The sequence below is a fragment of the Castor canadensis genome, chromosome 2 (genome assembly GCF_047511655.1).
Source record: "Castor canadensis chromosome 2, mCasCan1.hap1v2, whole genome shotgun sequence".
Lineage (NCBI taxonomy): Eukaryota > Metazoa > Chordata > Mammalia > Rodentia > Castoridae > Castor > Castor canadensis.
The window spans coordinates 148,782,946-148,810,003 of record NC_133387.1 but is presented as its reverse complement, the minus strand read 5'-3'; the positions used below and the strand labels follow the sequence as shown (position 1 = coordinate 148,810,003).

General features: G+C 43.0%; 1 protein-coding gene across 1 annotated transcript; it reads right to left on the bottom strand.

The window, feature by feature from the left end:
* Positions 1-14,880: 14,880 nt before the first annotated feature.
* Positions 14,881-20,157, bottom strand: Gcnt3 (glucosaminyl (N-acetyl) transferase 3, mucin type). The gene is made up of 2 exons (XM_074066085.1): positions 19,836-20,157; positions 14,881-18,690 (listed from the first exon to the last, which is right to left on the bottom strand). Exon 2 carries the CDS (start codon positions 18,664-18,666, stop codon positions 17,320-17,322), a length of 1,347 nt encoding a protein of 448 aa, XP_073922186.1. The 5' UTR covers positions 18,667-18,690; positions 19,836-20,157; the 3' UTR covers positions 14,881-17,319.
* Positions 20,158-27,058: the final 6,901 nt, after the last annotated feature.

Below are 27,058 nucleotides of genomic sequence, written 5' to 3'. Positions count from 1 at the left end.
ATTAAGTGAAGGAAGCCTGTCTCAGGTATTGCATGTTTTCTGTTGTGGAATTTTGGGGTGAGGGTGGATATGAAAGTAAAAGGAAGACTATTAGTGATTTGGAAGTGGGGAGTGAAAGGGTAATAGAGGAGGTGAATATGATCAAAATACATTACATACATCTATGAAATGTCATCATGAAACCCATTACTTGTACAATTAGTATATACTAATGAGAAAAGTGTGTTGATAGTAAACTTACAGTGGTTTAGAAATTAGAACTGATTCTTAAGGAATAACTCATGGCTTAAGTTTCTTTTTCCTGTTACTAAGGTCACAAGTCTTACAGGAATTATACGCCTGTTTGGGAACTTAACAGCCTATAAATGATGTCAGTTGATTGTTCTTGGAAAAGATACAGAAGGCAGCACATTGACCTTGGGTGAGAAATTTCTTAGATGATTAACTGGATTGACCTACTAATTGAGTAATAATTTATTCCATTCTCTGAATGGTACTACTAGCTGTTACCTTAACATACCAGCGCAGTCCTTGGCCCTCACCTTAAAACTTTTGCATACTTGGAACCAGTCTGTGTTGCTCCTCTCATGCTCTTTCTAGCCATCACTTGGTCTGCTCCAGTTAAACTTAACAAGTCAGACCTAAGATTGAAATGTTTGGTTACGCTTTTTCCTCTATTTTTCACACCTTTCCTATCAATCAAAATCCTACCCTTCCTTCAGAACTCAAACCCCCTTCCATCTCAGAGTGAAACCATATTTCTCTTACAAAGGAGTCATTTAAATACATGGAAAAACACAAGGACAGAAAGAATATAAAACATTTTATTAAAAAGAAATATAAATATGTTTCTCTCAGAGGATAGGAGGACCATTCAGATACATACTGAATTTTTATTTTATAGCCAGCTTTTGAGTACCATTATGCAAGGAAGACTTTTTTACAAATGTTTATTAAAGTTCATAGGCCAGACACACAGACTAGAAGAGCACAAGAGTAGAACTACATGGAATAGTTCAACTCCTGCTTTTCCTTTACATGCAGGTGTATACTGTAAAGTGTTCTCTACTTAGGGCTTTGCTCAGAAGCCTAGTGAGTGTCCTGTGATAGGACAGGTTTTTATTTCAGGCTAAGTAAATTTGGATCAGTTCTGTGGTTCAGACACTAGAATACTCATACAGGTTATTGGTGCCACTAGAATGTCCAAAGTAATGTTACATTTCATCAGTCAAAATTAATTAAAAATCAGTCAAAAACTTGGATTAACCACAGTACATCTCTGTTTTTGCCTTGGTCCAGGATGCAGAACTCAAAACCTGGCAGTTATTATTTGCAGCCATGTTACATTGTGTGGCATACTTGCACATCAGTGTGTCTTTAATCTTCCCATAGTGTTACTCAGACTACTGGAATTACAAAAAAGGGTCACAGCAAGAGCTTAAGCGCCTTTGTGCTCTCTCACTAAGCCTTAAGCTCCAGTGATTTAAATTTAGTTTGCCTATTAATGTTTAAGAGGAAAACAACTAATTTGTCAGGGCAAAGAATGAAAGCAAGCTTTGATTTTTGTGATAATGTAGTTAGTCCTGTCAAGATGGCTAAGGTGCTATTTTAACACCCAAGTAACGGACAAAGAATATCCCCTTCATCTTTGTAGATGTCAACCATAGCATTGCCCTTCAGTTTTGAGTGGGTCATTAAGTTACTGCAAATATTCAAATTCTGAAATTTTAATATATGTACTTCTGTATGAAGTTATATGTACATTAGTGTATATGTGTGGACTTACATACCTACATGTGTGAATCAATTGGGAAAAAAATTGTAGCACAGTTTTGGGGGGCAGGGGTGCGGTTGGCACACTGGAGTTTGAACTCAGGGTCTCACACTTGCTAGGCAGTACTTACTGCTCAAGCCACTCCGCCAACCCTGTAACAGTTGCAAACTTTGGAATTCATGAATCGACATACATGGTAAAGGGAAGTGGAAAATGTATTTGATCATGTGGAATGGAAGCAAATGACAGAGGCCTTGAAAGCTGGACAGAGAAATTCTTATGGGGACTTTAATGTACTTTGAGAATGAGAAACAAAGCTGAAATATGCAAGAAAGAAAAACAGTATTCAGACAAGTTAAAATTAGTCTGGCTTAAGGGAATAATTATGTGAATGAGAGAGCCACAGATCAGGGAAATTTCCCTGAAGAATCAATGGAGCCTGGAGTTCTAGTTGTTAACAAACATAACAATCATTTCTTAGGGTCTTCTGGCCAAGATGCCAACTCATGGTCACAAAATGAGGTTCACAGATCAGAAACATTCAAGGCTGGATGGAAGTCCTTAGTCAGTGCACAAGAAAATCAATACCCAGATAAGACTCTGCTTTTCTAAAACTGAAAATTTCAGTTGGAAAGCTGAGATAAAGCCTCAAAAGCTAAAAATAAAAACATGGAAAACAGAGGCTATCCTTTATGGCATTGCTAATTATTTAAGCATGTTCAATTAAGTCTCTGCTACTGCTCACCTAGGAACACACTATATGGAGCCAAGTGAAAAGTGAACACACTATATGGGCTAAAGCCAAGGATTAACATCAGCACTTACTACTATGACATGTCTGTTAGGAAAAAATGCCACTCACAAAGAAAGCTCATGAGAAAATCTCACATCTAAGACCGAGGTTTAATGAGAGGCACGAGCCGCCATGCTGACCAGGGAAAGATGGCACAGCACAGACTCTGGGCTAGGCGTGGCTTTTAAAGAAGAGCGAGGTTAAGGAAGTTAGTGCATCCACGCGAGTCTCTGGTAGGGGTGGAGCTTGTCTTAGAGCATGGGAATTTCTGTTTAAGGGTGGGGCTGTTGGGAATTTCTCCATTTCTCAAGTGAGGCCTGAGGGTAAAATGGCTGCCAATTTACAAAATGGCAGCATTATTGTGCTATCATTCCCCCATTTTTTCTTTAATAATGATGAGGGTAGGAGCTGAGGATCAGGAATTGGGGCGAAGCATCAGTCTCTTTAGCTGCTTCCTGCTGGCAGGGGGCATCGTATGGGGCAGGATCCTCAGGCTCCTGTGGCGTCCTGGTGGGGGCCCTCACAGTAGTTCTCCAGGCAGTTTTGGAGAGGTTGATATCCCTGGAGGTACAACTGGTTGAACTTTTGATTAGCAATAGCAGACATGTGGTCTAAAAGGAATCTTTGTACTGTTTTTATAATACTAGGGAGGAAGCTTAAGAATATGCGAGCAAGAAATATAGGCATTAGGATGGACATTAGCCAAGAGAACCACTGTGAAATGTTCCCTAGAGGATTCCAAGAGTGCTCCAACTCCCTTCTCCATTTCTGTAATTGCTCCTGGAGTTGTCTAATTTTATTTTTTACTACCCCCGACTGGTTAACATAGAAGCAGCATTCTTCTTTTAAAAACAGGCAGAGACCACCCTTCTCTGCCGTGAGCAGGTCAAGGCCTCATCGATTTTGGAGTACATCTGAGACTAGGGAGTCAAGTTGTTTCTGTAAGGTTAGGATAGACTCGGCCACTATTTGAAGATCACTTACCAGTTGATTAGAGAGTTTTGTGTAGTAGTGGGTAGAGGTTCCCATTCCTGCAGCCCCCATTCCCATGGCAGCTGTTATTCCCAGGATAACTAACAAGGGAATAGCCTGGATTGCCCTTTTAGATCAAAGGCGTGCAGTGAGGGGAATGGGGAGGTCCTGATCTTCTGTAATAATATCCATGTCAGGAACCAAAAATACCAGAGTACAGATGCCCTTCCAGGCTTGGGGTAAGCAGAGGTATACACTCTGACTGCATAGAAAGAGCATCTCAGGAATGGGGGGGACAACATATTTCTGATTTTGTTGGCCGTCCTAGTGGTGTGGCATTTTTTGGCCACTAGGGAGCCTACCTCAACTGTCCCTGAGGAACTCTGCAGGCAAAGAGGGGCTGGCTGGAAGAGGGGAACTGGGGAAAGAGTGGAGGCAGTGATCTTCTTTGGTGAAGGAACAGTTTAAGGTAAGGAGTGTGGAAACATTTATGGGGCTGGCGATGACCTGAGAAGGGCCAGTCCAACAGCCACGGGGATTGGTCAGAGTAGGATTGGTGTGTTTGAGTAGTTGATGAGTGGTATTTATGACCTAGAGGAGAAGGGTTTCAGAAAGGGACAGCATGTGTAAGGAATTTTGAGAGGCTTTCTGGTGGGAAAGAGTAGGTTGTCGAGAACCTGGGTGTGGAGGACCTTCTTGTATGCTTGATCCTGGACTCCTCCTCCATCAGACATACTGTAATGTGTAAGCTCAGTCCAGCACACTTATTGCCCACAATTTCTGAAGCAAGTATAACCTTTACAGTCTTGCAGTCCAGTGTGGTTACGCCTTGCAGTGTGGTTTGCCCCACATTGTAAATGGGGTAGCTGTATCATACCAAGCCCTATGCTGGTAGGAATAGGATGAGGTGCATGGCCAGGGGGGATGTTTGGGGCTCATGAGAGTACAGGTCATAAGAAAGAAGAGAGCACGATGAGGAAAGCACACAGGGCAAGGTACCCAAGACAGCTGCACGATGGGGCCATCTCCACTCAGGGACAAGTTGCCCACAGGCTGATACTCAGGATAGAGGGGAGGAGGACAAGAGTTACCCACAGAAAGAGATGGAATGAAAACATAGGTGGTGCAGTTTACAATAAGGCAAAGAGAATGTTGGGAAATGAATAAATTTCTTCAGGAGTAAAGTCTGAGAGAGTACCTTGGAGGTGAAGGTTGGCTATCCAATCTATGAAGCAAGGGTAAAGAAGGTATGAGAAAGGAGGGAGGCTGATTGTGTTGGGAGGTAGGAAGAGCAAAATCTTGGAGTAGAGTGTACATAGGAAAGAGTAAAAGCAAGGGCAGGCACTGACAGGAAAGAATGGGATGGGGAAAATACAAAGAGTGAGTAAGCAAGATGCCAGGTCCCTAGGCATAGGGCTCCTGCCTATACCCTGGAAGTCTCCATGGGTGTGTCTCCATCTTCTAGGATCTTGGGGGGCAGGAGATTTTTATTTTTGTTGGTCCTGTAAGAAGAGATTGGTAGGTCTTTTGTGGGGCTGCCAGTTTTAGGTTTTTGACATATACCCAGGAGGGAAATCCTGCTAGCTTAGCAGCTGTGGGGGTGGTGAAGATGACTTTAAATGGGCCTCTCCACTTTTCCTGCAGGTGGCCATGTATGACTGCATTTTTTAGATAAACCAGGTCTCCCATTTGGAGGGAGGGAGTTATTTTGGTGGTGTCAGAGGGCTGTGGCAATTGATCATGAGCATGAGATCAAAGGAGAGAGCGAAGAAAAGTGAGGAGAAGATTGAGGAGAGTGGGGGGAATGTTAGGAGGTTCTGGCTGAACCGTGATAGGGAGGAGTGGGTGGCCATAGAGAAGCTCAGAGGGGGTGAGCATGAGTGGTCTTTTCGGAAGGGCCTGGAGCCAGAGAAGAACTAGGGGTAGGAGCTTTCTCCAATCTAGGTGGAGCTCAAGGGAGAGTTTGGTGAGAATATTTTTTAGTGTGCGATTGGCACGCTCAACTTTACCTGAAGATTGGGGGTGATAGGGAGTGTGAAACCTCCAGTGAATATTTAAGGCTTGTGCCAATTTTATAGAAATAGAGGAAACAAACTCAGGCCCATTGTCAGACTGGATGGAGGCTGGGAGACCATGGGATGATTTCTATGACCAAAATTGATGTCACTGTGGAGGCCTTCTTATTGGCCGTAGGGAAGGCTTCCACCCATCCTGTGAAGGTGTCTACCAATACCAGGAGGTAGTTAATCCTCTTTACTGGAGGCATATGTGTGAAGTCCATCTGCCAATCCATGGCAAGGAGGCATCCCCTTGCTTGATGGGTAGGAAAGGGGGGGTCTAATATTGGAGTTGAGGTTTGCGTGCTGGAAAATTGAGCAGGATTGGGTAATCTGTTTAAGGTACTATAGGTCTCCTGGAGATAGGGAAAGAGATTCGCGGAGAAAGGTGTAAAGATCATGAAGATTAGGATGAAAAAGTGTATGTAAATAGAGAAAAGTTTTAACTTCAGAAGGGGGGAGAGAAAGTTTAGTGAGAAGGGGGGAAGAGTCTGGGGTAAGGGGGTACATGGCCAATTGGGGTGCAGGTTGGAGGGCTGCCCGCTTGGCCTCTACATCCGCTCAGTTGTTTCCTCTGGTAATTATGAAAGAATCAGTTTGGCGGGCTTTGCAATGAGTAATGCCCTCTCGGGAAGGGAGGCATGAAGTCTCTAGGACCTGGGCCATTAAGGCAGCATTGATAATGGGAGTTCCCCTTGTAGTTAGGAATCCTCTTCCCTTCCAGATTGCAGAGTGGGACAATAAAGTATGAAATGCATACTTAGAGTCAATGTAAATGTTGACAGTTTTGCTTTTTGCCAGGGTCAGAACTCTGGCCAGGGCAGTCAATTCTGCCTTTTGGGAAGTATTACCCAAAGGGAGAGGGCATGCCTCAATGATGGTGGAATCAGACATGATAGCATATCCAGCTCTTTGCTGTCCATTGTGAACAAAGGAGCTGCCATCAATGAACCAAGTGTAGTCAGCCTGGGAAAGGGTGCCCTCCTGAATGTGGTCTGAGCATAGGAGGAGTTCCTCAAGGATCTTAGGTCAAGAGTGAATGAGGGGTGTTGAAGAAAGAGGAAGAAGAGTGGCTGGGTTAAGTGGGGGACATGAGATGAAAGTTAGGGTGGGATCTTTGACCAAGGCCACCTGGAGGAATAGGACATGGGAGGGGGGCATAGAGTAAAGTCCCTATATGTGAGGAGTTCCAAGAGGCTATGAGGGGAATAGACAGTAAAGGGGAATCCAAAGGTAAGCTTTTTGCTTTCCTGGATCAAGAGAGAGGCGGCAGCCAGGGCCCTGAGGCATGGGGCCCATCCCCTAATTGTGGGGTCTAACTGTTTGGAGAGGTATGCTACTGGAACAAAGGAGGGCCCTATGTTGTGTCCCAGAACTCGTAGAGCAAACCCCTCCCTTGCAGAAACATAAAGAATAAAGGGGCGCATGAGGTCTGGCAGGTGAAGCACCAGGGCTTGTAACAGGGCCTGTAAGAGGGTTTTTAAATGACCTGACACAGGCTGAGAGGGGTCCAGAGGCTCTTGGATAGGACCCCTGGATGCCTCATATAGAGGCTTAGCCATCAGACTGAAGTTGAGCACCCTGGTTGTGGGGGCAGGGAGAGAGACTAACAGGGCCTTGTGATCTAGGGTGATAGTCTTGTGAGTAGGGGAGATAGTTCGGCCCAGGTAAGTCACCTGGGTGAGAGATAGTGAGCCTTGTTAGGGGACACGTGTTACCCTTTTTTTCCCAGAAAATTAAGCAGGAGAGCGGTGTGTTGTTGGCTATCCTTGAGAGAGGGGCTGCAAAGCAGGAGGTCATCTATATACTGGAGGAGTTTACTTGGGGAGGGATGGAGGGTAAGGAGGTCCCTAGCCAGAACCTGGCCAAAGAGGTGAGGACTGTCCCAGAACCCCTGAGGCAAGACAGTCCAAGTCAATTGTTGGGAAGTATGAATATCTGGGTCAGTCCAGGTGAAGGCAAAAAGGTTTTGGGACTGTGGGTGGACAGGGATAGTGAAGAAAGCATCTTTTAGGTCCAGGACTGTGAAACAGGCGGTGGTATCAGGGATGAGAGACAGGAGAGTGTGGGGTTGGGCACCACCAGGTGTATAGGAGTCACTGCCGCATTGACTAAGCGTAAGTCCCGTATCAACTGGTAAGACCCATTGGGCTTTTTTACAGGCAGAATAGGAGTGTTATAGGGGGAGTGGGTTGGGCGAAGCACGCCCTTAGTGAGAAGCTCTGAGATGACAGGCTTTAATCCCTGTAAGTGGATTAGAGAAATGTGATATTGAGGTTGGTTTGGGAAAACAGAGAAATCCTTGAGAGTAATAACAATTGGCTCGTGATGTGTAGTGACTGCAGGGTTCTGGAGGTCCCACACAATGGGATCCACCAGTGCATCAGGTAAGAGCTAGGGGTCAGGAGGGGCTTGTGGAAGCAGGACACCCATAACGGCAAGAAGGGGACATGAAGATGGAGACTAGGGGTTAATGGGTTGCAGTTTAAGAGTGAGTGAGTGTAAGGTGAGAGTGGCCTGGAATTTTGACAAAATGTCCCTCCCCAAGAGTAGGGTGGGGCAATTAGGGAGGACTAAGAAGGAGTAAGTAAAAAGTGTATCTCCCAGTATGCAAGTTAAAGGAAAAGTCATTAAGGGCTGGATAGGAGTTCCCTTCACCCTGACTATGGAAGTTTAAAAAGGCTTGGTAGGTCCCCAAAACTCCAGCAAGGCAGAAAAAGTGGTGCCAGTATCTATGAAGAAAGAGCTAGGCCTACCTTCCATGAGGGTGGTTTCCCTGGGCTCCTGTGCTGTTATGGTTGTCAGGCCTGGGAGTCCTGGACTCTGTCAGTCATCAGCCACAGTCACCAGTCCTAAAAGATCAGTTAGGGAGGAGGGATGGTGGGGGGGCTTAGACCCTCCACCTTGAGGCCTTCCTATTTGCATTTAGGGCATGGCCTCAGTGGGCAGCATGGTTTAGGACAGGCACAGGCCCAGTGTCCTTACAGGCCACAGAAAAAACATGGGCCCAAGAGGTGTTTGGTATTTTCCCTGGCCTCGGGAGTTAGAGGTCAGAGGCCTTTGTTGAAGGGCTTGTGCTAACATCTGGAATTTAGCTTTATCTCTCCTTTCCTTATCAGCTCTTTGTTGTTCTTCTCGGTAATTATAGACCTTAAAGGCCATGTTTAAAATTTCAGCCTGTGGAGTGTGAGGACCATTTTCCAGCCCTTTAAGTTTCTTTCTTATATCTGGGGCTGACTGGGAGATAAAATGGGTCATAAGAATGATTGTCCCATCCCGAGTTTCAGGGTCAACTTTTGTATAGCATTGTAGCACCTCTGTGAGTTGGGACAAAAAACTAGCTGGATTTTCCTCTTTCTCTTGTTGAATTTCTCTGAGTTATCAAAATTAACAACCTTCTGGGCCGCCTTTTTTAGTCCTGCCACTAAACAAGTAACCATCTGATCCCTAAGCGTTCTATCATGGGTTTGGTAATCCCAATTAGGCTCCTCAGTAGGGACCACTGTAGCCCCTACAGGATGAGCGGGGGTGGTGCGATGGATCTCATCTGCATGTAACCTAGCCACATCCCAGACCTTTTGTCTCTCCTCGGAAGGAGTGTGGAAGAAAGAATGAGATAGATGTCATGCCAATTAAGGTCATAGGATTGAGCCAAGTATTGGAACTCTTTAACATAAGAATCTGGGTCGGTGGTGAAAGAGCCAAAGCACTTTTCTGAGAGAGGTCAGCAAGGGGAAAGGGGACATGGACCCTCACAATGCCTTCCACTCCAGCCACTTCCCAGAGAGGGTAGATGGAAACTGGCTGACTGGGGGGGTCCATGAGAGCAAGTGTGGGGTGGGGCTCATGGGGACCTGTGGTGCTGGGGGTTGCTGAGGGAGGGGCAGAAGGACAGGTGGTCTGTATAGCTATCCTTATCTTAACTAGCAAAAACACTTGTTCCTTCCTATTATTGCTTGTACTCTCTCTTCAACAAAATTAGAGATAAGGGCAAAATAGTTTTTGCCAGGTATTGAGGCGGTGGGGGGGAATGAGAGGGGGTGGAGTGGGTGGTAAGGGAGGGGGTAGGGTCAAGGGAGAGAAATGACCCAAGCATTGTATACACATATGAATAATAAAACAATTAAAAAAAAAGGGCGGGTGGAAGGGGGGGCAGAAGGAGGGGCAGAAGGGCCCAGAGGGGGGGCCAATGGTTCCTGTCACTGATAAGGTGGAGGCTCATTAGCAGGGTTGAAAGAGGGGAAAGTTTTGGAGTCAGGAGGGGGTTTGGAAGAGGATTTGGCTGGTTTTGAGACTGGTTTAGAGGCTAATAGAACCTGCACAGGGAAACAGGAAGTACAGAGGAAGGGTTTGATGCAGAGATAGGAAAAGGATAGGACGTAAGGTATTTCTTTTCATTTACCAGTGTGCTCAGAGAAATTGTATAAATCCCTTAAAATATTGGGATCAAAAGTGCCATTAAGTGGCCATTTGGAGGCATTGTTTAATGATATTGGGGCCAGGACTGATTACAGAGAAAAATGAGCTTTTGGGGCTTAAGATCAAGCCCCGAAGAGACCCAAGGTTGGCCAGGAAACATCCCAATGGGGAGTCTGAAGGAATTTTGGATGGCCCAACTCCGATGGTGAGGCCTGAACTGAGGAGAGGATATGACGGGCATCCCCGAGATATAGATTCCTCAGGAGAGAGTAGAGGTGGAAGTCCCAGGGGGGACGTCTCCGTTACTGGGAGCCCACAGTCCTAGGGAATCCAGTCCCCAGGGATGAGAGAGAGAGAGAGAGAGAGAGAGCACCAAGACCTAGTGCTAGGATTTTGAGGAAATGAGAAAGAGATCACGGCTCTGCGTGCGAGGAGGACTCACTGAGAGAGGATCTTGAGGGAATATTGACCGGTGGTTAATGGCGATTGGAGGCATGCTTGGGCAGAGGAAATTCCCTGTGAGCAGTGAGAGTGTCTTCTAGGATCGGGGGCTCCGGCAAGACAGCTCAGATCTGGGAAGGATCTGAGGAAGGGAATGGGAGTTTGGAGAGAGAGATGGCGGGATGGGGGTGTTGGGAGAGCAACGTCAGTGCTGGAAGCGCACCCAATCCGAGTCATGGCCCCAAAATGTTAGGAAAAATGCCGCTCACAAAGAAAGCTCCAGAGAAATATCTCACATCCAAGACCAAGGTTTAATGACAGGCATGAGCCACCAGGCTGACCGGGGAAAGATGGCGCAGCACAGTCTCTGGGCTAGGCATGGCTTTTATAGAAGAGGGAGGTTAAGGAAGTTAGCACATGTGCCGGAGTCTCCAGTAGGGGTGGAGCTTGTCTTAGAGTGCGGGAATTTCTGTTTAAGGGTGGGGCTGTCGTTGGGAATGGCTCCATTTCTCAAGTGAGGCCTGAGGATAAAATGGCTGCCGATTTACAAAATGGTGGCATTATTGTTCTATTGGTGTCTACCACCTCAGAAATCATCAGTGATGGGGAAATGGATATTGATAAAATTGGCCATGCATTGACAGTTGAAGTAATACAGGTAAGTGGAATTCATAATACTCATTATTTGAATATAAGTTTGGAAACGTCTTAAAAGATTTTTTTTAAAAACCAACACTGAGTATAACCTGCAGCATTTGACCTAAAATGTTATGTTTGGAACTTATTTATTACCTTAATATTATGACATGTAAGTCCCCTACAGTAGTCTCATAGCTCAGGTTCAACTACTCTAGATAGTTGCTTGCTCTCTAGGTACCTTCCAGGGGGCTCCAGAATTAATTTGTTTTGTCCAGTTCATTCTAAAAATGCCCTCTGCCTTGATGAAAATTGTCCATCTATTTTTTGCATGCTGTAGTAATGATAGAATCTTATTTATCATTCTAGTACACAAATAAATGTCATGTACCTGAGATTTGGGGCAAGCAAGGCATTCAACTGTCAGGAATACAGGAGCTTGGCCACATGTAACAAAGAATCAGTGGGATTAGCTCAAGAATGCTCAGTGTAGGAGGGATGTCAACAGTATTCTTTCTCAAATGTTCCAGCTCTTAACTTTGAGTATATAAACCTCCTGAAATTTTGTTCCAGCAGAAATTGGCTTCAGAACTGGTTCTTGCTGAGTGTTGTGGCAAACGCCTGTAACCCTAGCACTCACGAGTGTGAGACAGGATAATGACCTTGAGGTCATCCTGGACTATGTAGTGAGACTGGGGGAGAGGGAGTACTTGTCCCTAGGCAAAGAAGTGAGGCTGTTCTTTTCACTTCTGGAAATACACAGGGAACAGAGACCCCTTTGGCCAATTTAAGGGACTGAGCATGGATGCTCTGATCTTTTCTCCAGCTACTTCAACTAGAAAAGCAGATAAGATTAGTGAAATAAATTTAAATAAAACATTGAAAAGTGAAATAATCAGAGGTAAAGGACATTTTATATCTACAGAAACAAGGATAATGAATTCCACAGGCTTCTTGGTAGAAGACAATGAAAGAATAATCTTAAAAAGTGCTAATGGCCACCTCATACCCATTAGGATGGCTACTATCAAAAAAAAAAAAGGAAAGAGAAAGTGTCGGTGAGAATGTAGAGCAGTCAGAGCCCTTGAACACTGTTGATGAGAATGTAAAATGGTGAAGGGTGCCACCATTATGGAAAGGGCACAAGAGTGTTCTAGGTTGTTAGTAATGTTTCTGTTTCTTGATCTGGACTCCAGTTACACTGGTGTGTTCACTTTGTAGAACTTCTTGAGCCATATTTTTGGGGTTCTTACACTTCTTCATACAAATATTGTACCTCAGATAAGATGTTAATTATAAAAGATAAGCAATTACAAAACACCACATCTACCAGTCTACCAGTGCTGAGCCCATTCACTCTGTCTTCCATCCTGTTACTGTTAGTGAACTGTTTGTGCTTCCATCAAAGACAAAGTTGTCCCTGGGCACTGGTAGTTCATGCCTATAATCCTGGCTTCTTGTGAAGCTGAGATCAGGAAGATTGTAGTTCAAGGCCAGCCTGGGGAAATAGTTCACGAGGCCCCATCTTGAAAATATCCAACACACACACACACACACACACACACACACACACACACACACACAAAAGAGCTGGCAGAATGACTCAAATGGTAAAGTGCATGCTTAGCAAGTGTGAGGCCCTGAGTTCAAACTCCTATACCACCAAAAAAATAAGACAAAGCTTTCTAGTCAGCCCTCTCCTCTTCACAGGGATGTCTCTCTGGCAAGTCCTTCATCTCATTCCCACAGATGATCTTTCTCATCAACTTAGAAACATGTAATCACTTTTCCCATTCTCAAAACAGCTTTCTCTTAGCCTTCAGTTACTATACTGTCTTTTCGCCATCTCCTGGCTTAAAATAAATCTCAAATGATTTATTTTACTCGTTAGATTCAGTTTTGTTCTAGGATTCTCTTTGAGGCAACTCCAGTCCGGTTCTCACCTCCACATTCCAAAGGTTGATCTTACCAAGGTCACCTCCGCATTGTTCATTGCAGTGGCCACATCTCCATCCTCACTTAGGCCATTCTCAGCATGTTCTCAGCAGTCATCAGCCACCCATCCCCTGAAACCCTTTCTCCTCTTGACTGCCAGAATACCAGCCCTGCCGGGTTTCCTTCTGCCACACCAGCTGCTCCTTTCAACTGCTTTGTTCATTTCTTTTCATCTCTAGACCTCTGCATTTTAGAGAGTGCCAAAACTTGTCTGGGGAACTCTTCTGTTTACTCCTTTAAGACATTGCTAAGATTTGGATGTGGTTTCAGTGCATCCCCTAAGTGTTCACGTGTTGGAAGTTTGGTCTCCACTGTGGTGGTATAAGAGGTTAGTGGACCCTTTAAGAGGTAGATTCTAGTGGGAGGTCATTGGGAGCACTGCCCTCAGAAGGTACTAATATATACTTTTGTAGAATCTGTTGGTTCCTGCAAGTGGGTTGCTATAAAAGAACGAGATTTGTCCCTCCCCTTGCTCTGGCTTATTATCTCACCATGTGATCTCTCTCTCTCATGTGTTCCCACCATGTACCAAGGTGATCCTCATCAGAGACCAAGTTGATGGGGCCACCCAATCTTGGACTTTCAGTCTTCTAAAACTGTGAACTAAATTAACCCCTTTTATTTATAAGTATAAGGTATCCAGCCTCAGGTATTTTGTTACAGCTATAGCAAATGGACTAATATAGATGCCCACTAGACATCCCCAATTTTGTAAGTTGAAATTTCTGATCTTCCATTAAAAACCCACTCTTTCACAAAATTTCCATCTTAATGGCAAATCTGTCCTGCTAACAGGACAATACCTTTGTTGTCATTCTTGATTCCTCTGTTTCATAAACAAACTCAGTCTATCTATCAGCAAATCTTCCAACTAAACCTTCAAAAATATTTTCAGAATCTGATCATGTTCACTTCTACTGCTGTTACACTAGACCCACCAGCCACCATTGCACAGTGCCTGGATTACTGCCATAACCTGCTAACTGGCTCCTTGCTCCTGCCCTTGCCCCCAACTAGTCTACTCTCAAGGTAGCAGTTAGTCATCCCATTAAAATGTCAATCAGTCCTCTGCTCAAAACTCTCCAGTGGCCTCCTATTTCACTCACAGGAGTGACAAAATCCATGTGATGGTTTACAAAGGCCTCCACAATACACTTCCTCGGGACATCCCTCCTAACTCTTCTCCTCCCCCAGTTTGGGGTAGGGCCCCCTGAACTGCTGGGGAGCAAACCCAGGGGCTTGTGCATGCGAGACAAGCACTCGACCACTTGACCACTGAGCTACCTCCCTATTCCTCTCTCTTAACTCTTCTTTGAGCCCTCCCTTACTCTATTCCATTCATACTACTTCCCTTGATGTCCCTAAAACATGGCAAGTGTGTTCCTATTTCAGAACCTTGGAAGTCTTCTTGGTCTAGAATACTCTTCTTCTATTTATCTTCATTGATCATTCCTTTTTCTCCTTCAGATCTTTACTCAAATATCACTTTCATTGAGGGCTTCCTTGACCACTTACTTAAAATTTTAAGCATCTTCTCTCCTCACCTTCCCAAGGTCACTATCACTTCTTTCAGTTTCTCTCTAGCACTTGACTCCTACTTAAAATTATTTGTTTGCATATTTGTACTTTATTTGTGTGAGTAACATGAATGTGGGGCTCTTCATGTTTTGTTGACTGCTATATCCCCACTGTCAAGAACACTGTATGGTAAATACTAAGAGCTCAATTCATATTCAGAGAATAAATGAATGAGTTATTTTATTGCGTGTCAGTACACCAAGCCTCATAAAGACAAAAATCATTTTTGTAACTGAAATAAGAGTAAGAATAGATCTTTGGGTCAATTAAGGTACTTAAGGCAGGCAGCCAATGTATTAATCAGTCTCTCCATTTTTAAACAAAACACTTGACTTCTCCAACTAAATTATATGTCCCCAATGTTATCAGCTGCCTTATTTTCGTCTGTTAAAAAATTTCACTCAACCAAAAGAAGAACAAAGATTACAATGAGCAGAATGTACAAAAAAATAGTTATTAAAATAAGGCTCAATTATAGTCCATAAATCAAAACTGAAGAGGAAATTTAAACCTTGAGAGGTAACACAAACATAGTTGCTCAATTCATTTACAGCATATTTCCTCTCCAAAGAAAGGTTAACGAAACATGTATGACTCAGCGGGGAGGGAAAATCAACAGATGTGCTGATTTAACTATGAATTCTAAAATACGCTAAACTTGTAAGGGTGAAATTTGAACTTTATGGTATGAAGACCTTATGTTATTAAATAAAGAGCATTTCCTGTCCACCTGAGTATATTCCTAGGAAAAATTTCAGTGCTTGGAAAACTCCAGCAATTTGTTCCCCCATAAAAGACACATTCACACATTGAATAAATTGATTTATATGAAAAATTATAACTTATTTCATCTGAAAACTTCTAGAGCAAGGTGAGGCCAAAGACCTGGGTTCTATTCTCAGAACACATAGATTCAAGGGTAGCTTTTCTGTCTACTTCTCACAGTGGCAGTAACCCCTTCCATGCCGCTCAGAGGAGGGTGGAAAACAGTCACTCAGGCCAGGGCAGTCACCACTGCTGGCAACAGACCTTATAGGGCACATCCACTGAGCTTGTAACTCTTCATCAGGCACTTCTATGACAGGGCTGACAGGGAGGTGAAGAGGACTCAATATTATAACACAAGAAAACTGGCAATGACAATGGCCTTTACTGATGGAGTACAATCTCACAAAAAGGAATCACTAAATTTTAAATAGAAAATTCACCAAGTCACACATAGTAACTGTATCAGAAGGACATGGGCTACAGAGAAAGTTATTGTTGAGAGAACACTTGATTAATTTAATCAAAATTAGAAATAAGGAAACACATTAACAACTTCATGACATTAATGGGAACATCAAATTACACAAATTAACTTGTGTGTATATATATATACATATATATACATATATATATATCACTTTTCCAGAACATATTGTACACAGAAGATCAACAATAATATATTCAAAGACCACTGTGTATTCTTTAATAGTGTCCCTTGCATGTTATACAAGACTATGAACAATGGCTAGCTAACAATTATCTCTGGAGCTTCAGAGAAGAAACTGTTTTACCAGGTAATATTTGGGAGTTGGAGAATATGTGTATATTTATATATATACATATTTACATTTGTAAATACATTATTGTCTCCCCACAAGAAAATGTATAATCTGCAGAATCACACATAGTGACCCTTCCATTCACACAGTGAAATAAAAGAGTTTTGATTCAAGGCCTAAACAGAATAATCAAACCTCTTAGTTTTGCTAGCCAGTCCTAGTTTATTTTTCCTCAATATAATTATTAACAGTGCAGCCACTCCCCTACTAAAATGTGTTCTAGTCTGTCCAGTAAATGATATGCAACCTTAATCTATATGGCCACTATCTGTTATGGAACTTTAACTGTGAAACTGGCAAATTTTCCCAGAAGGTCATGGGTGGTGAAAATGGTTGAATCCCCTGCCTTTTTCTTTACAGACAAATCATGAATCCGGCATTGTAAACAAAATGAAGAGGGTTTTAATAATGAAAGAACCAGCTCTGTTCCTCTGTATTCTTTTGAATTTGCTATTCATACGGCCTGCCAGGACCATTCTGGGATAATGGAAGCTCTCTTGCCAGCCACTAGAGATTTTAAATGTCACCTACAGTTATGAGAAAAGTCTCACATATTTTATCTGTTTGTATCATTTTTGGCCTATTAAACAAAACGTAGAGGTAGGGCTTTGAGTCAAGAGCTATTTATTTTCAAGTAAAGCGTGCCAAACTCTCCATTAAAGTCTTCCTCCCCACTACCAAGTTTAGAATTATTAGAAACAGTACCTCCATGGAGTTGAAACTGATTCCGTGCATTCAGCCAAAATCCAAAGTCCCCTGCCACATGTTCCTCCCTTGTTCTCCCTAATAATAGTGGTTCTTATTCTCAACTCTATGAGAAAGTCAGAGGAGGAACTACTAAGAACAGGAGTGGAAGAACCATCGACATCCACCCAGGACAGCAATTTACAAGGCAGCAGGTCTACTTACCCACACTCCAACAGCAGCCCCCTTAATCCTAGGAGATGCTATGGATTCCAGAACCCTAGTCTCCCACCCTACATTATCCCAGCAGGTCTGTCATGTGTGTACATGTTCCTGCCACATGAGGAGCAAGAACTGTGTGTCTCACAATTCAGTCCCATAGATGGCCTTATAACGTAGATACTCTTCTAAGCACTGAAGTGCATTATCATCTACCTTTGGATCAAACTTGTTGGCCAACAAGTGATGGTTCTGAAGCATCCAATGCACATCCCCAGCTCCATAAATACAGATACCCCGCTGGTGAGTCCCAGAGCAAGGTGCATAAGATGCCCCCTCATTGACGTCTCCTTCATGGTCTTGCCACTTGACCAACCTGGCAATGGCAGTCATGTCTGAGATGTCATACTTGTGGTTGAAGGGAACAGAGCCAGGCATCCATGAGGCACGATGAAGGGTGGCCCAGAGGTGTTCATCTGGGCTATAGGTGTCTTTTACCCATTCAATCAGTTGTTGGGATTTGGGATTCTTTAAGACATGTTCAATGAAGTTTCTAGAAGCCACAATGTAGGCATTCCCAGTGAACATGGTTAAATTAAATGGGGGAAGGTCCTTTGTCTTGCTGGTGATATGCAATGTATCTTTCACCACATAGTGATATTTCCAGCGGAGTTTTTTGTACTCGGTGGGTATCTCTGACTCCATACTGTTCTTTCCATTCAATAGCTTTAGGGCCCGGACCATCTCAGCATTGGTCTTTATAGGAAAATCTGTCCCACATGTATTCAGGAAGTATTTCCATGGTACTGGGCTCTGGAGCAAGTCTTCCATACAGTTCAGGTCAGCCTGCACCCTGGACCAGGAAGCATAAACCACTGGAACGAGCTTACTGGCTATGAAGACGTTAGGGAAGCATGAAGTAATGGCCTTTACTGCCATTTTAAAAGTTTCTGGGGACTTCTCATCCACATGGACACAGTATATATTCTGAGGGGCATACACAGCTCGCAGCAGCCTTTCAAAGTTTTCAATCTTCTCATGAACCACCATAGAGTATGCAATAGGGAAGTCTGTCTCTTCTTTGCTCAGTGGGAATTGTATGAACTTCCTTTTGGCTTTAAAGTGCTCACAGTCTTTGGTTCCGGTGAGGTAGTCAGCATCTGTGAAAGGCTCCCGCTTCTTCTTAACTTCCAGGTTATCCAGTATAGCCTGGATGACCGCCTCTTGGTCCCCTCGAGTGACCCCCGAACAGTTGATAGCCCTCTTTGTTGGCAGCTTCAGGGACTTGTACAAGATATCCTTGCAGTACTGGCTTTGGAATTCCCTGAAGTCCAGATCCAGATGTTGAAAATCACACTTCAATCTGAGAGAAACTCTCAGAGCAACGATGGCCAGAAGCATATAACAGCCAAGGGCCCACATGTGATATCGCCAGCAGAGCCTCTTCCATGGAATCATCTTTATGGAATGGGAGGTCATCAGAATTTTCATAGAGGAAAAGAGGAAGATAGACTCCTTGGACAGAACAAAATGCCTCCAATTACAATCTAACCATGACCATGCTCCCAGAAAGGTCAAGTTCAATTCCAAACTGATGGCAAGACATATTTCTTCTCTCGACAAGTATTTTCAGAAAAGACCTGCCTAGGAGCTTCTCAAACCTGGCTTGATGATGGAGATCTACAATCTGACTATATAAACCAGCTGACCACACTGGGAACAGCCACCTCCCTCAAGAGAGGGAAAGAGAAACATCTGAGCACTTGCTGACATAAAAGTGCAATGGTAGGAGGAAGTCCCCACACTTCATTCCTTAGTTTTCCTTCCACCCCTTGCCATCCCAGAATGTAGCTCTTATTTGGGATCTACAATTTCTACTATGACTGGAGGAATAATCCATGAAATTCAGACTCTCAGCACCAATTCTAGAAATCTAAAAGTCCTTTCAAATAGAAACTATATTTCTTGCTTCTATTTGGCAATGTATATACCAAATACATTTTTTTCCCAGATATAATTCAGTGGTCTGATGTGGTATCTGGCCAAACTTTAAAAAAAAAAAAAACCATATTCTTAAAGAAGTACAAACAATTTGATATCCCCCCAAAAATGCACTACAGTCGTTCAGATAGCCCATCAAATTTAAAATTTATCTAAATTCAGATACAAACACAGTTGTGTGTATACAATATTTCATGAGTGTCTTCTATGAGCCAGAGATATAAGTTTACGTTGTCCCATTTAATCTCCACAACTAACCTGAGATGTAGTATCACTAGACCTCTTTTTTAGATAGAAAAATGGAAGCTAAATAACTTATCAAATATCACACATTTATAAGAAGAAAATTAGGACTTCACTCCATTCCTCCTTCTATTAGTCTTTTTTTTCCTGCAAGCTTAATGCTTATTCCACCAAATCACACCTACATTTTAAATACAGTATAAGGTAATTGAGTCCCACCAAAGAAAACCAGATATTATAGGGATGGGAAAAGAACCTCTAGAGGAAGATTAACAAAAACTATGAGACATCATTCTAGCAATGATTATTTTCCCTATTCTATCTCTTTCTAGGTATAAGATTGCATCCTCTTTAATAATAAGGGATTTTTTGAGAATCTAAGAGGAAGAAAAATGAAAAATTAAGAAAACTCTCACCTTTACTAGCTTCTTTCTTACTTAGGGATGATCTCTTGCCAAGGTGTGATTCTGTCTCCAAAAAAAAGACTAGTTGGGGTCCATGAAAATAAATGTAAGCACCATATTCCTTGGCCTTCTTCTAACCCTCCAAAAATATATTTTCTGATATTCAGGAAGTTGAAGAAACTGATTCAGGATCCTCTTTAATTTCTGCGAAGTAGAGAGCACCAGTTGACTCTATCATTCACCTTTGGCTTCCTGTTCTCAGATAAGAAAGCAAGCTCAGATAAATCATTCAGGAATATATACTCATGCACGAGTCATTTGGGAGGTGAATGAGGTGGGGAAAAAATGCTGGCAATATCTGAGAAGGCAAGCAAGTCATTCAACCAGAACAGCCCAGTTTGTACCTATGCTCTCCTGCTATGAAACTATTCATAAGAACCTGGCATTGCTCATACAAGAATTTAAAAGCCTTTCCCTCCCCGCCCAACAAGGAACCACAGAAGCACGCAGATATGGCCTGCCTCCTTTTGTTGGGAATGAAAATGTCACTCCCTCATGTTCCTGGGACATCACAGGAGTGAGACACTAAGATATCCTGCAAAGATTTTTTGTTGTTGTTGTTATTTTACACCCAGAGACACACACACACATCAATAAAAAGCACCATTCATTCTACAAAGGCACTTGCTCAAAAAAAAAAAAAATCCTATTTGTCAACTTAAAAATCCTAGCGATCTTTAATTGTAGAAACATCCACAGAGGTCCTGAGTGTAAGTCTCCCTCACTGACATCTCAGAGTCCAGGGATATTGACAGTTTAAAGAATGGGGTTACACCATGGGCTGTTGGACTTCAATAAAAGCCCTAAGGAGTAGTTTTGGCAACAGAGTGTGGGAAATGCCTTTTTCAAAGCTGTTGACATTGTTTGCCTCTCCCCAAATATCTGAATAGAGCAATCTAAAATAAAGAACTTAACTAGGAAGTTGGAAGTAGCTCAGTGGCAGAGCACTTGCCTAGCATACATGAGGCCCTGGGTCCCATCTTCAGCACCACAAAAAACAAAAAACAACACCCCCCCCCAAAATAAACCTTGATATAAAGTGAAGTAGATAACTGAAAAGGTAAGAGGAAGAGAAGGCATTAACTTATTCCAGCAGTAGCTACTGTTGGAAGCAGCTACCACTCTTAGGCTGGTGGAACAAAGGGAAGAACTGAAAATTACCAAATTTCAACTTGGGGTAGAGAAGCCCCAAAAAGCTGCTCACGTAATGCTGAGGTAGGTCCCTGAGCTCAGGAGAGGACCCCCTTGACTGAGCGCCCCACCTGTCTCACTGGGGCAGTTCCTGTAAACTGGTTTCAGTGCAGATACACAAAGGAGGCACCACGCACGCACGCACGCACGCATGCACGCAAGGCAACCTGGCGTTGACATGGCAATGCCCACAGTAACAGGAAGTAAGCGGCAAGGCGGAAACCGGAACTCACTCCTCCAACCTGGCCGTCTCCCTCCAGTGCCCCTCATCCAGAAGAGCCTAATCCAGGATGGCTGGCAAAACAAATGTGGTTTTCAGAGCCCACCTCAGCATCACAGGATGGAATGAGGGCGGGCTTCCTCTGAAGACATAATACGCTCATGAAGGTTACTAAGCACTGCTTTCTTCCTACTTGAATTGTTTTCACCCCCAACTCTCTCAGTGTAGAGAATATAGGGCTTTACCCCACCCCTCCACCCCTCCTTGGTCCTCTCTGCCCATTTCTGACTGTAAGTGAAAACGCAGCAAAGGAGCGGTGTAGGGTCATCAGCACCCCTTCTGTATTGGTCCTGTTACATAGGCTCTGCTTTCTGTCATTTTATAGTACTCAGATTATCAGTGACTCCCCATTGTTGAGCTCTAAAATCTCTGTGGAAAGGATGATTAAAAGATAAGTACTCTGGCTCCAGAATACGAGGCTAGAAAAAACACTTTCAATATCGTTTTTTTAATATATTGGGGTTAATATCTTTTTATATGACTTTTCTTTGACTGTTCCTCACTTTCTTTCCTATAAAAACTGCATCACAGAGTCTTTCAAAAAAAGAAAACATTTTATATATTTTATTTTTAAGCTAACCCCACTAATTTGTAAAATATGTTCATATAAATAACAAGTTGTGGAAATATTTTGTGGAGATAATCTACATATAGTAACAGCAAGTTGCATAAAGGCAAGTGTGGGATTTGGCAGAACAAGGCTAGATTTCAATTCTGGTTCTGCTATTTTCTAGCTGTGTGTCTTTGGGCAAATCCTTTAATCAGTCTGTGATTCAGTGACTTCCCTTGAGCAATGAGATAACATTTAATACCTTTTTTATAGGACTGTTGTGAAGATTTAAAAAGATATAAAGGACTGAACTTACACCCTGACATTTGCAGTCATCAGGATGGCACTGGGAAAAGTCGATGGAGATTCAGGGCACCCTACCGTCTCAATAAGAGTTCAAGAAAGGTCCAGAAAGCATGGATCTAACCTAACCATCTTTAAGCTGATTTTGCAAATCAGCTAATGTTGCCTTTCACTTATCTTGCTATGTAGCATTTGCCTCTGTTATCTGTCAGATTGAAGGTCATGATCTTTATCTTTGTTTCCTTTGAGTATTTACAGTAATAGGTATTAGAATTTCAGGGCTTCCCAGAACAAAACAGGTTGCTTGTGGGAAGACTACCTCATGGGGATCAAGGGTTATAGGTAATAAAGACAGTTCCAGAAACCATTAAAGGAAAAGAGCCTGTAATTCCAAGAGTTAGCAAGTGAGAACAGATAAGCTCCAGGTTAGGCTGGAGCTGCAGTTGAGAGAGAATGAAGGTGATATGGAAAATGGGGAGAAAGGTGTTTTGAACTCTAATCTCACTGTTCTAGAGCAGGGGCTCTGGCCAGAGTGGTTCGTAGACCCAGTGTGACCAACTTTGCTTCCAATCAGGGTAATAAACTGAGGTATGAGACACCCTCCTTCCAGCTCCATCCCCTCTATCCACTCAGAATTCTCCCTACTCCTGGACACACTCCACACTCCACTCCACATAGCTGGAGAGAAAGAGAAGAGATTCAAGAAAGAAAAATCAACACAACAAAAAATGCTGTAGCTCTCATAAGCACTTATTCCCTGAGTGCAGTAGAAACTTCTGACAGAAGAAATTGATCTTGTCAGGTGATGTAATTCAATTTGCTCCTTCTTTCCAGCCACATTTCCATGGCCAATCATTTAGCCATCTGCAAAAGGGGCCTCATTTCCTTCCTCCCTACCTTGGACAGGGCTCCTCTTTTTGCCAAGGCTGGGCTGCTTGCATCTCCACTGCTCCTGGGGGCCACAACCCAGATGGCAGCCAGTGCCATGCTGTTCCAGCCCCTGCAATGGAGCTCATCAGAATGGACTCATCCTCACTGGCTCAGTCTGATTCAGCTTTGTCTTCTCCACAGCAGTTCGCACAAGAACTTGCAGGTGATAGGCTTGCCGTGACCATTTCCCAAATGGATAGCTCAGCTCTCTCAGTGCCTTGGGATGGAGTCTTTTTAGCTTGTAGAATATATAGCTAGCAGCTCCCTGAAGCAAGCCATATACAAAATGTAGCATCCATATATAAACTGTCCAGTACAGTTTAATTGAAACTAATTAAAATCCAAACAACATTAAAGGGATTGATTTTGCTTAACAATCTTTTTCTTTCTTTTATTTTTTTCATTGTGACAGGGCTTGCTTTGCTGCCCAGACTGGCCCAGAACTTGCTATGTAGCCCATGTTGGTCTGGAACTCACTTGGTAAACCAGACTGGCCTTGAATTCACAATCCTCCTGCCTCAGTCTCCCCAGTGCTGGAATTACAGGTGTGTACCACCATGCCTGGTGCTTAATGAACTTTCTCCAAAGTAACCCGGGATGGAATTTGGAGGCATGTTGATAATGGCATTAGATGGCCTCCGATTATGTTATTAGGAAGCACCCTTTTAAATAAAACCAATTAACAAATTGCCCATAACATGGGGCCATGTTTTATTCATCCCTCTGCTCCGTTTAACTATGGTTTATGAAGGGAGTGGGCTAAGTTGTACATGCCATCCATTTTTGTAACAAATGAGGCAAGATTTCTAAGGCTTTCTCTATGGGACCCAGCCTATAAGGTTCTGTCAGCTGCACACTCCTGGAAAGGTACGTGTATAGACTTACCCTTGCCATGCTTCAGGTGTGGATCATGGAGGCCTCATGCTGGGCTTATGGAGAAAGCATCTATACCTTCTTAGGTGGGGAAGAGAGGGAAGAGAAGGGGGCAGTGAGCCTCTGACACCTCTCTCCCACACATCTACCTGTCAGGAAGGCACAGGAAGAAGATTTGAATGGGGAGAAGTTGCAGAGTCTTATCTTGATCCTCTAAATAACACACTTCCATCTCATCAGCAATGGGCTTGGTGTTGGAGCAATGCTGCCGCTAGGGCCCTCCTAGGAGCTGGAGCTGCAGCTGGTGTGTGGCCCACGTTGGAATGAATGGCTGTAGAAAATCCTAGTTTCTGTTGTCCTTGAGATGCTCTGGATCCTCTCCCTGCCTCTGTTACCATACTTACAACCTGAGTACACTAATGGTTGTGCTATTGAAAACAGGTGTCCCACGGGGGCTATGTGACTATGACTCTGTAGGAGTTCATAGTTTAAAGGCCAAGGCAGCAAACAAATAATCAGATAAAGTGAGGAAAGTACCAGAAGTGCTAAGGGCTCCAAAAGCTGTGTGGGAAGGCAGAATTCCTGGAAGGTATCCTAAAGGAAGTAGCATTAAGGCCAACACCTGATGGGTGAACAGCAATCAGCCAGGTAGTTAGGAAAGAAGGAACTGCCATGGTGCAGGTCCAGCACCCTTACCTCATCCTCAAGGCCACATTACCTGTCCTTGCTCCAGCACGTGTTCAGGTATCTCTCCTGTCTTTCTGTCAGTTCCCGGAAATGACCAGGCTCTTTCTCACCTCTGGGATTCAACTCAGGCCATTCCCTCTCCATCTGGCTCCTGTGGGTATTGGATGAGCCATGACCTCCCCTGGGCAGCCTCCTCTGCCCTCCTCCTGGGTTGGAGGCCCCCTTCCTCACTCTCAGAACCTCCTGCCGTGGCTCATTATAGTATTTCCCACACTTTATTCTCCACTATGCTGCAAACTCCATCAGAATAGGACTCTACTTTCTTGACCACTTTTCTACCCCCAGGTCCCCACAAAAAAACAATCACTAAGATATACTGGGGATTATTGTGGCCTGGCACTGTTCTAAGCACATTACATTCAGTCTTCACACTACATCCTGCAAAGCACAAAGACATTGGGTCACTTACTGAAGATTACACAGTCAGTAGGTAGCAGGGCCAGGATTTACATCCTGGCAGTCTGGCTCCAGGCCATCACCTTATTCATTTCACTCCACTCCTGCTGCCAATGCTGCAAGTATCATAATTCCAGTCACTTCTGGTATGATTCTAGATCAAGCTGTGCTACTTCTTGGCTAGCAAATGCCTAGGATGCAGGCAGTCTCTTCCCTGGGCCTCAAGTTCTCCTCTCACAAAGACAGTGAATTGTGTAAGGGAAGAAAGTAATTTACACAAGATAATAGAGTTGTGTACATGTGTGTATGTGTGTGTGTGTATATGTGAGAGAGAGAGAGAGAGGAAGAGGGAGAGAGAGAGAGTGCGGTGTTGGGGATTGAACCTAGGGTCTCTAGTATGCTAGGCAAGCACTCTACCACTCAGCTGTTCCCCCAACCCACATTCCAGTTCTGAAGTGAGTTTAATTAGTCTCACACTCATTGCCTGGGGTGTGTGGGTTTTGTGGAGTGGGTGAGCCTGCCCAGTTCTGAAGGGGGAAAGAATCACTGGATACCAGCACTATGGTAACTGACTCATGCTATCTTTATAGGAAACTTCAAGAAGAATGTAAGCCAACAGCAGTCAAAATATTATCATTATCATCATTATTATTTTACAAAAACTGAAATTATATTTCACCTGCCTTTTTGAAACTTGCTTTTGTCTTTACAATGTTTACTGAAAGTTGTTCTATGTTAACTCTTTAAAGCTACCCCATTTTGAAGGGCCACAGATGTTTCTTTTGATTAATTACGCTTGAGGGAAATATAGTATAATTATTTAAACAATCCCACTATCGGTAGAAAGTATTTCCAATGTTTGTTTTAATTACAAAAATAATGACATTTAAAACATATCTCTGTATTGCATACATATATACATGTATATTCATGCAATTTTTTTACAGAATAAAAGATTCCAATATAATCTTTGTTCCAATGTATGGAACAAAGATTGTGCAACTTTAAAAAAACTTTTTAATTGCTGGTGGAATGACTCAAGTGATAGAGTGCTTGCCTAGCAAGTGTGAGGTCCTCAATTCAAACCCAATACCACCAAAAAAAAAATTTTTAAATTGACACTATCAAAAACTTTTATGCACTTAATACAAAATATCTCTTTTCCACTTTGTCATCACCTGGAAGTACCCTTTACTTTTGTGTTTTCCACCATCAATAGATGAAAAATGATACTGAGTCTTTAACCCTAGTTTCTTTAATTATTAGTAAGCCTGATCATATTTTTGTTGTTGTTGTTCTGGTGTTGCTTGGTTTGGTTTTGGGTCTTTTTGTTTTTGTTTATTTGTGTTTTGAGACAGGGTCTCACTATATAGCCCAGACTAGCCTGAAACTCAATCCTCCTACCTCAGCCTCCCAAGTGCTGGGATTACAGATGTGTACCATCATGCCTAGCTTGGATTTTTAGTTTTTTTATTAACTTGTAAGAACTCTTTGAATTTAATGATAATTAACTCTTTGTTCTGGTTTTGTAGAAACCTCTTCTCAGTATGTTATTCAATGTTGACTATGTTTTATGGGCTCTTTCCCAGGTGTGACACTTGAGACATAGAACTTTGCATCCATTTCATGTAGGCATTTGTTGGTTCTTTCTTTGTGCTTCTGAGCTTCATACAATGCTTAGCAAGTCCATTTCCGCTCAAAGGTCATACAAAAATTCACTCACATTTTCTTTTTTTAACTTTTTTTTATGATTTTCACACTTAAATATTTTTATCCAAACATTAAATACTGAATATATTTTGATGTAGGGAGGGGGTAAAAAAAAGCTAAGACCAAACAGCTGTGCTTTGAAATAAAGCTCTTGACCTGTTGACTTGGCACTTCTGGAAAATCCAACACCAGTGA

Bases quoted from the DNA above. Each gene is read 5' to 3' on its own strand.
- Gcnt3 (XM_074066085.1), bottom strand. From the start codon at position 18,666: ATGAAAATTCTGATGACCTCCCATTCCATAAAGATGATTCCATGGAAG.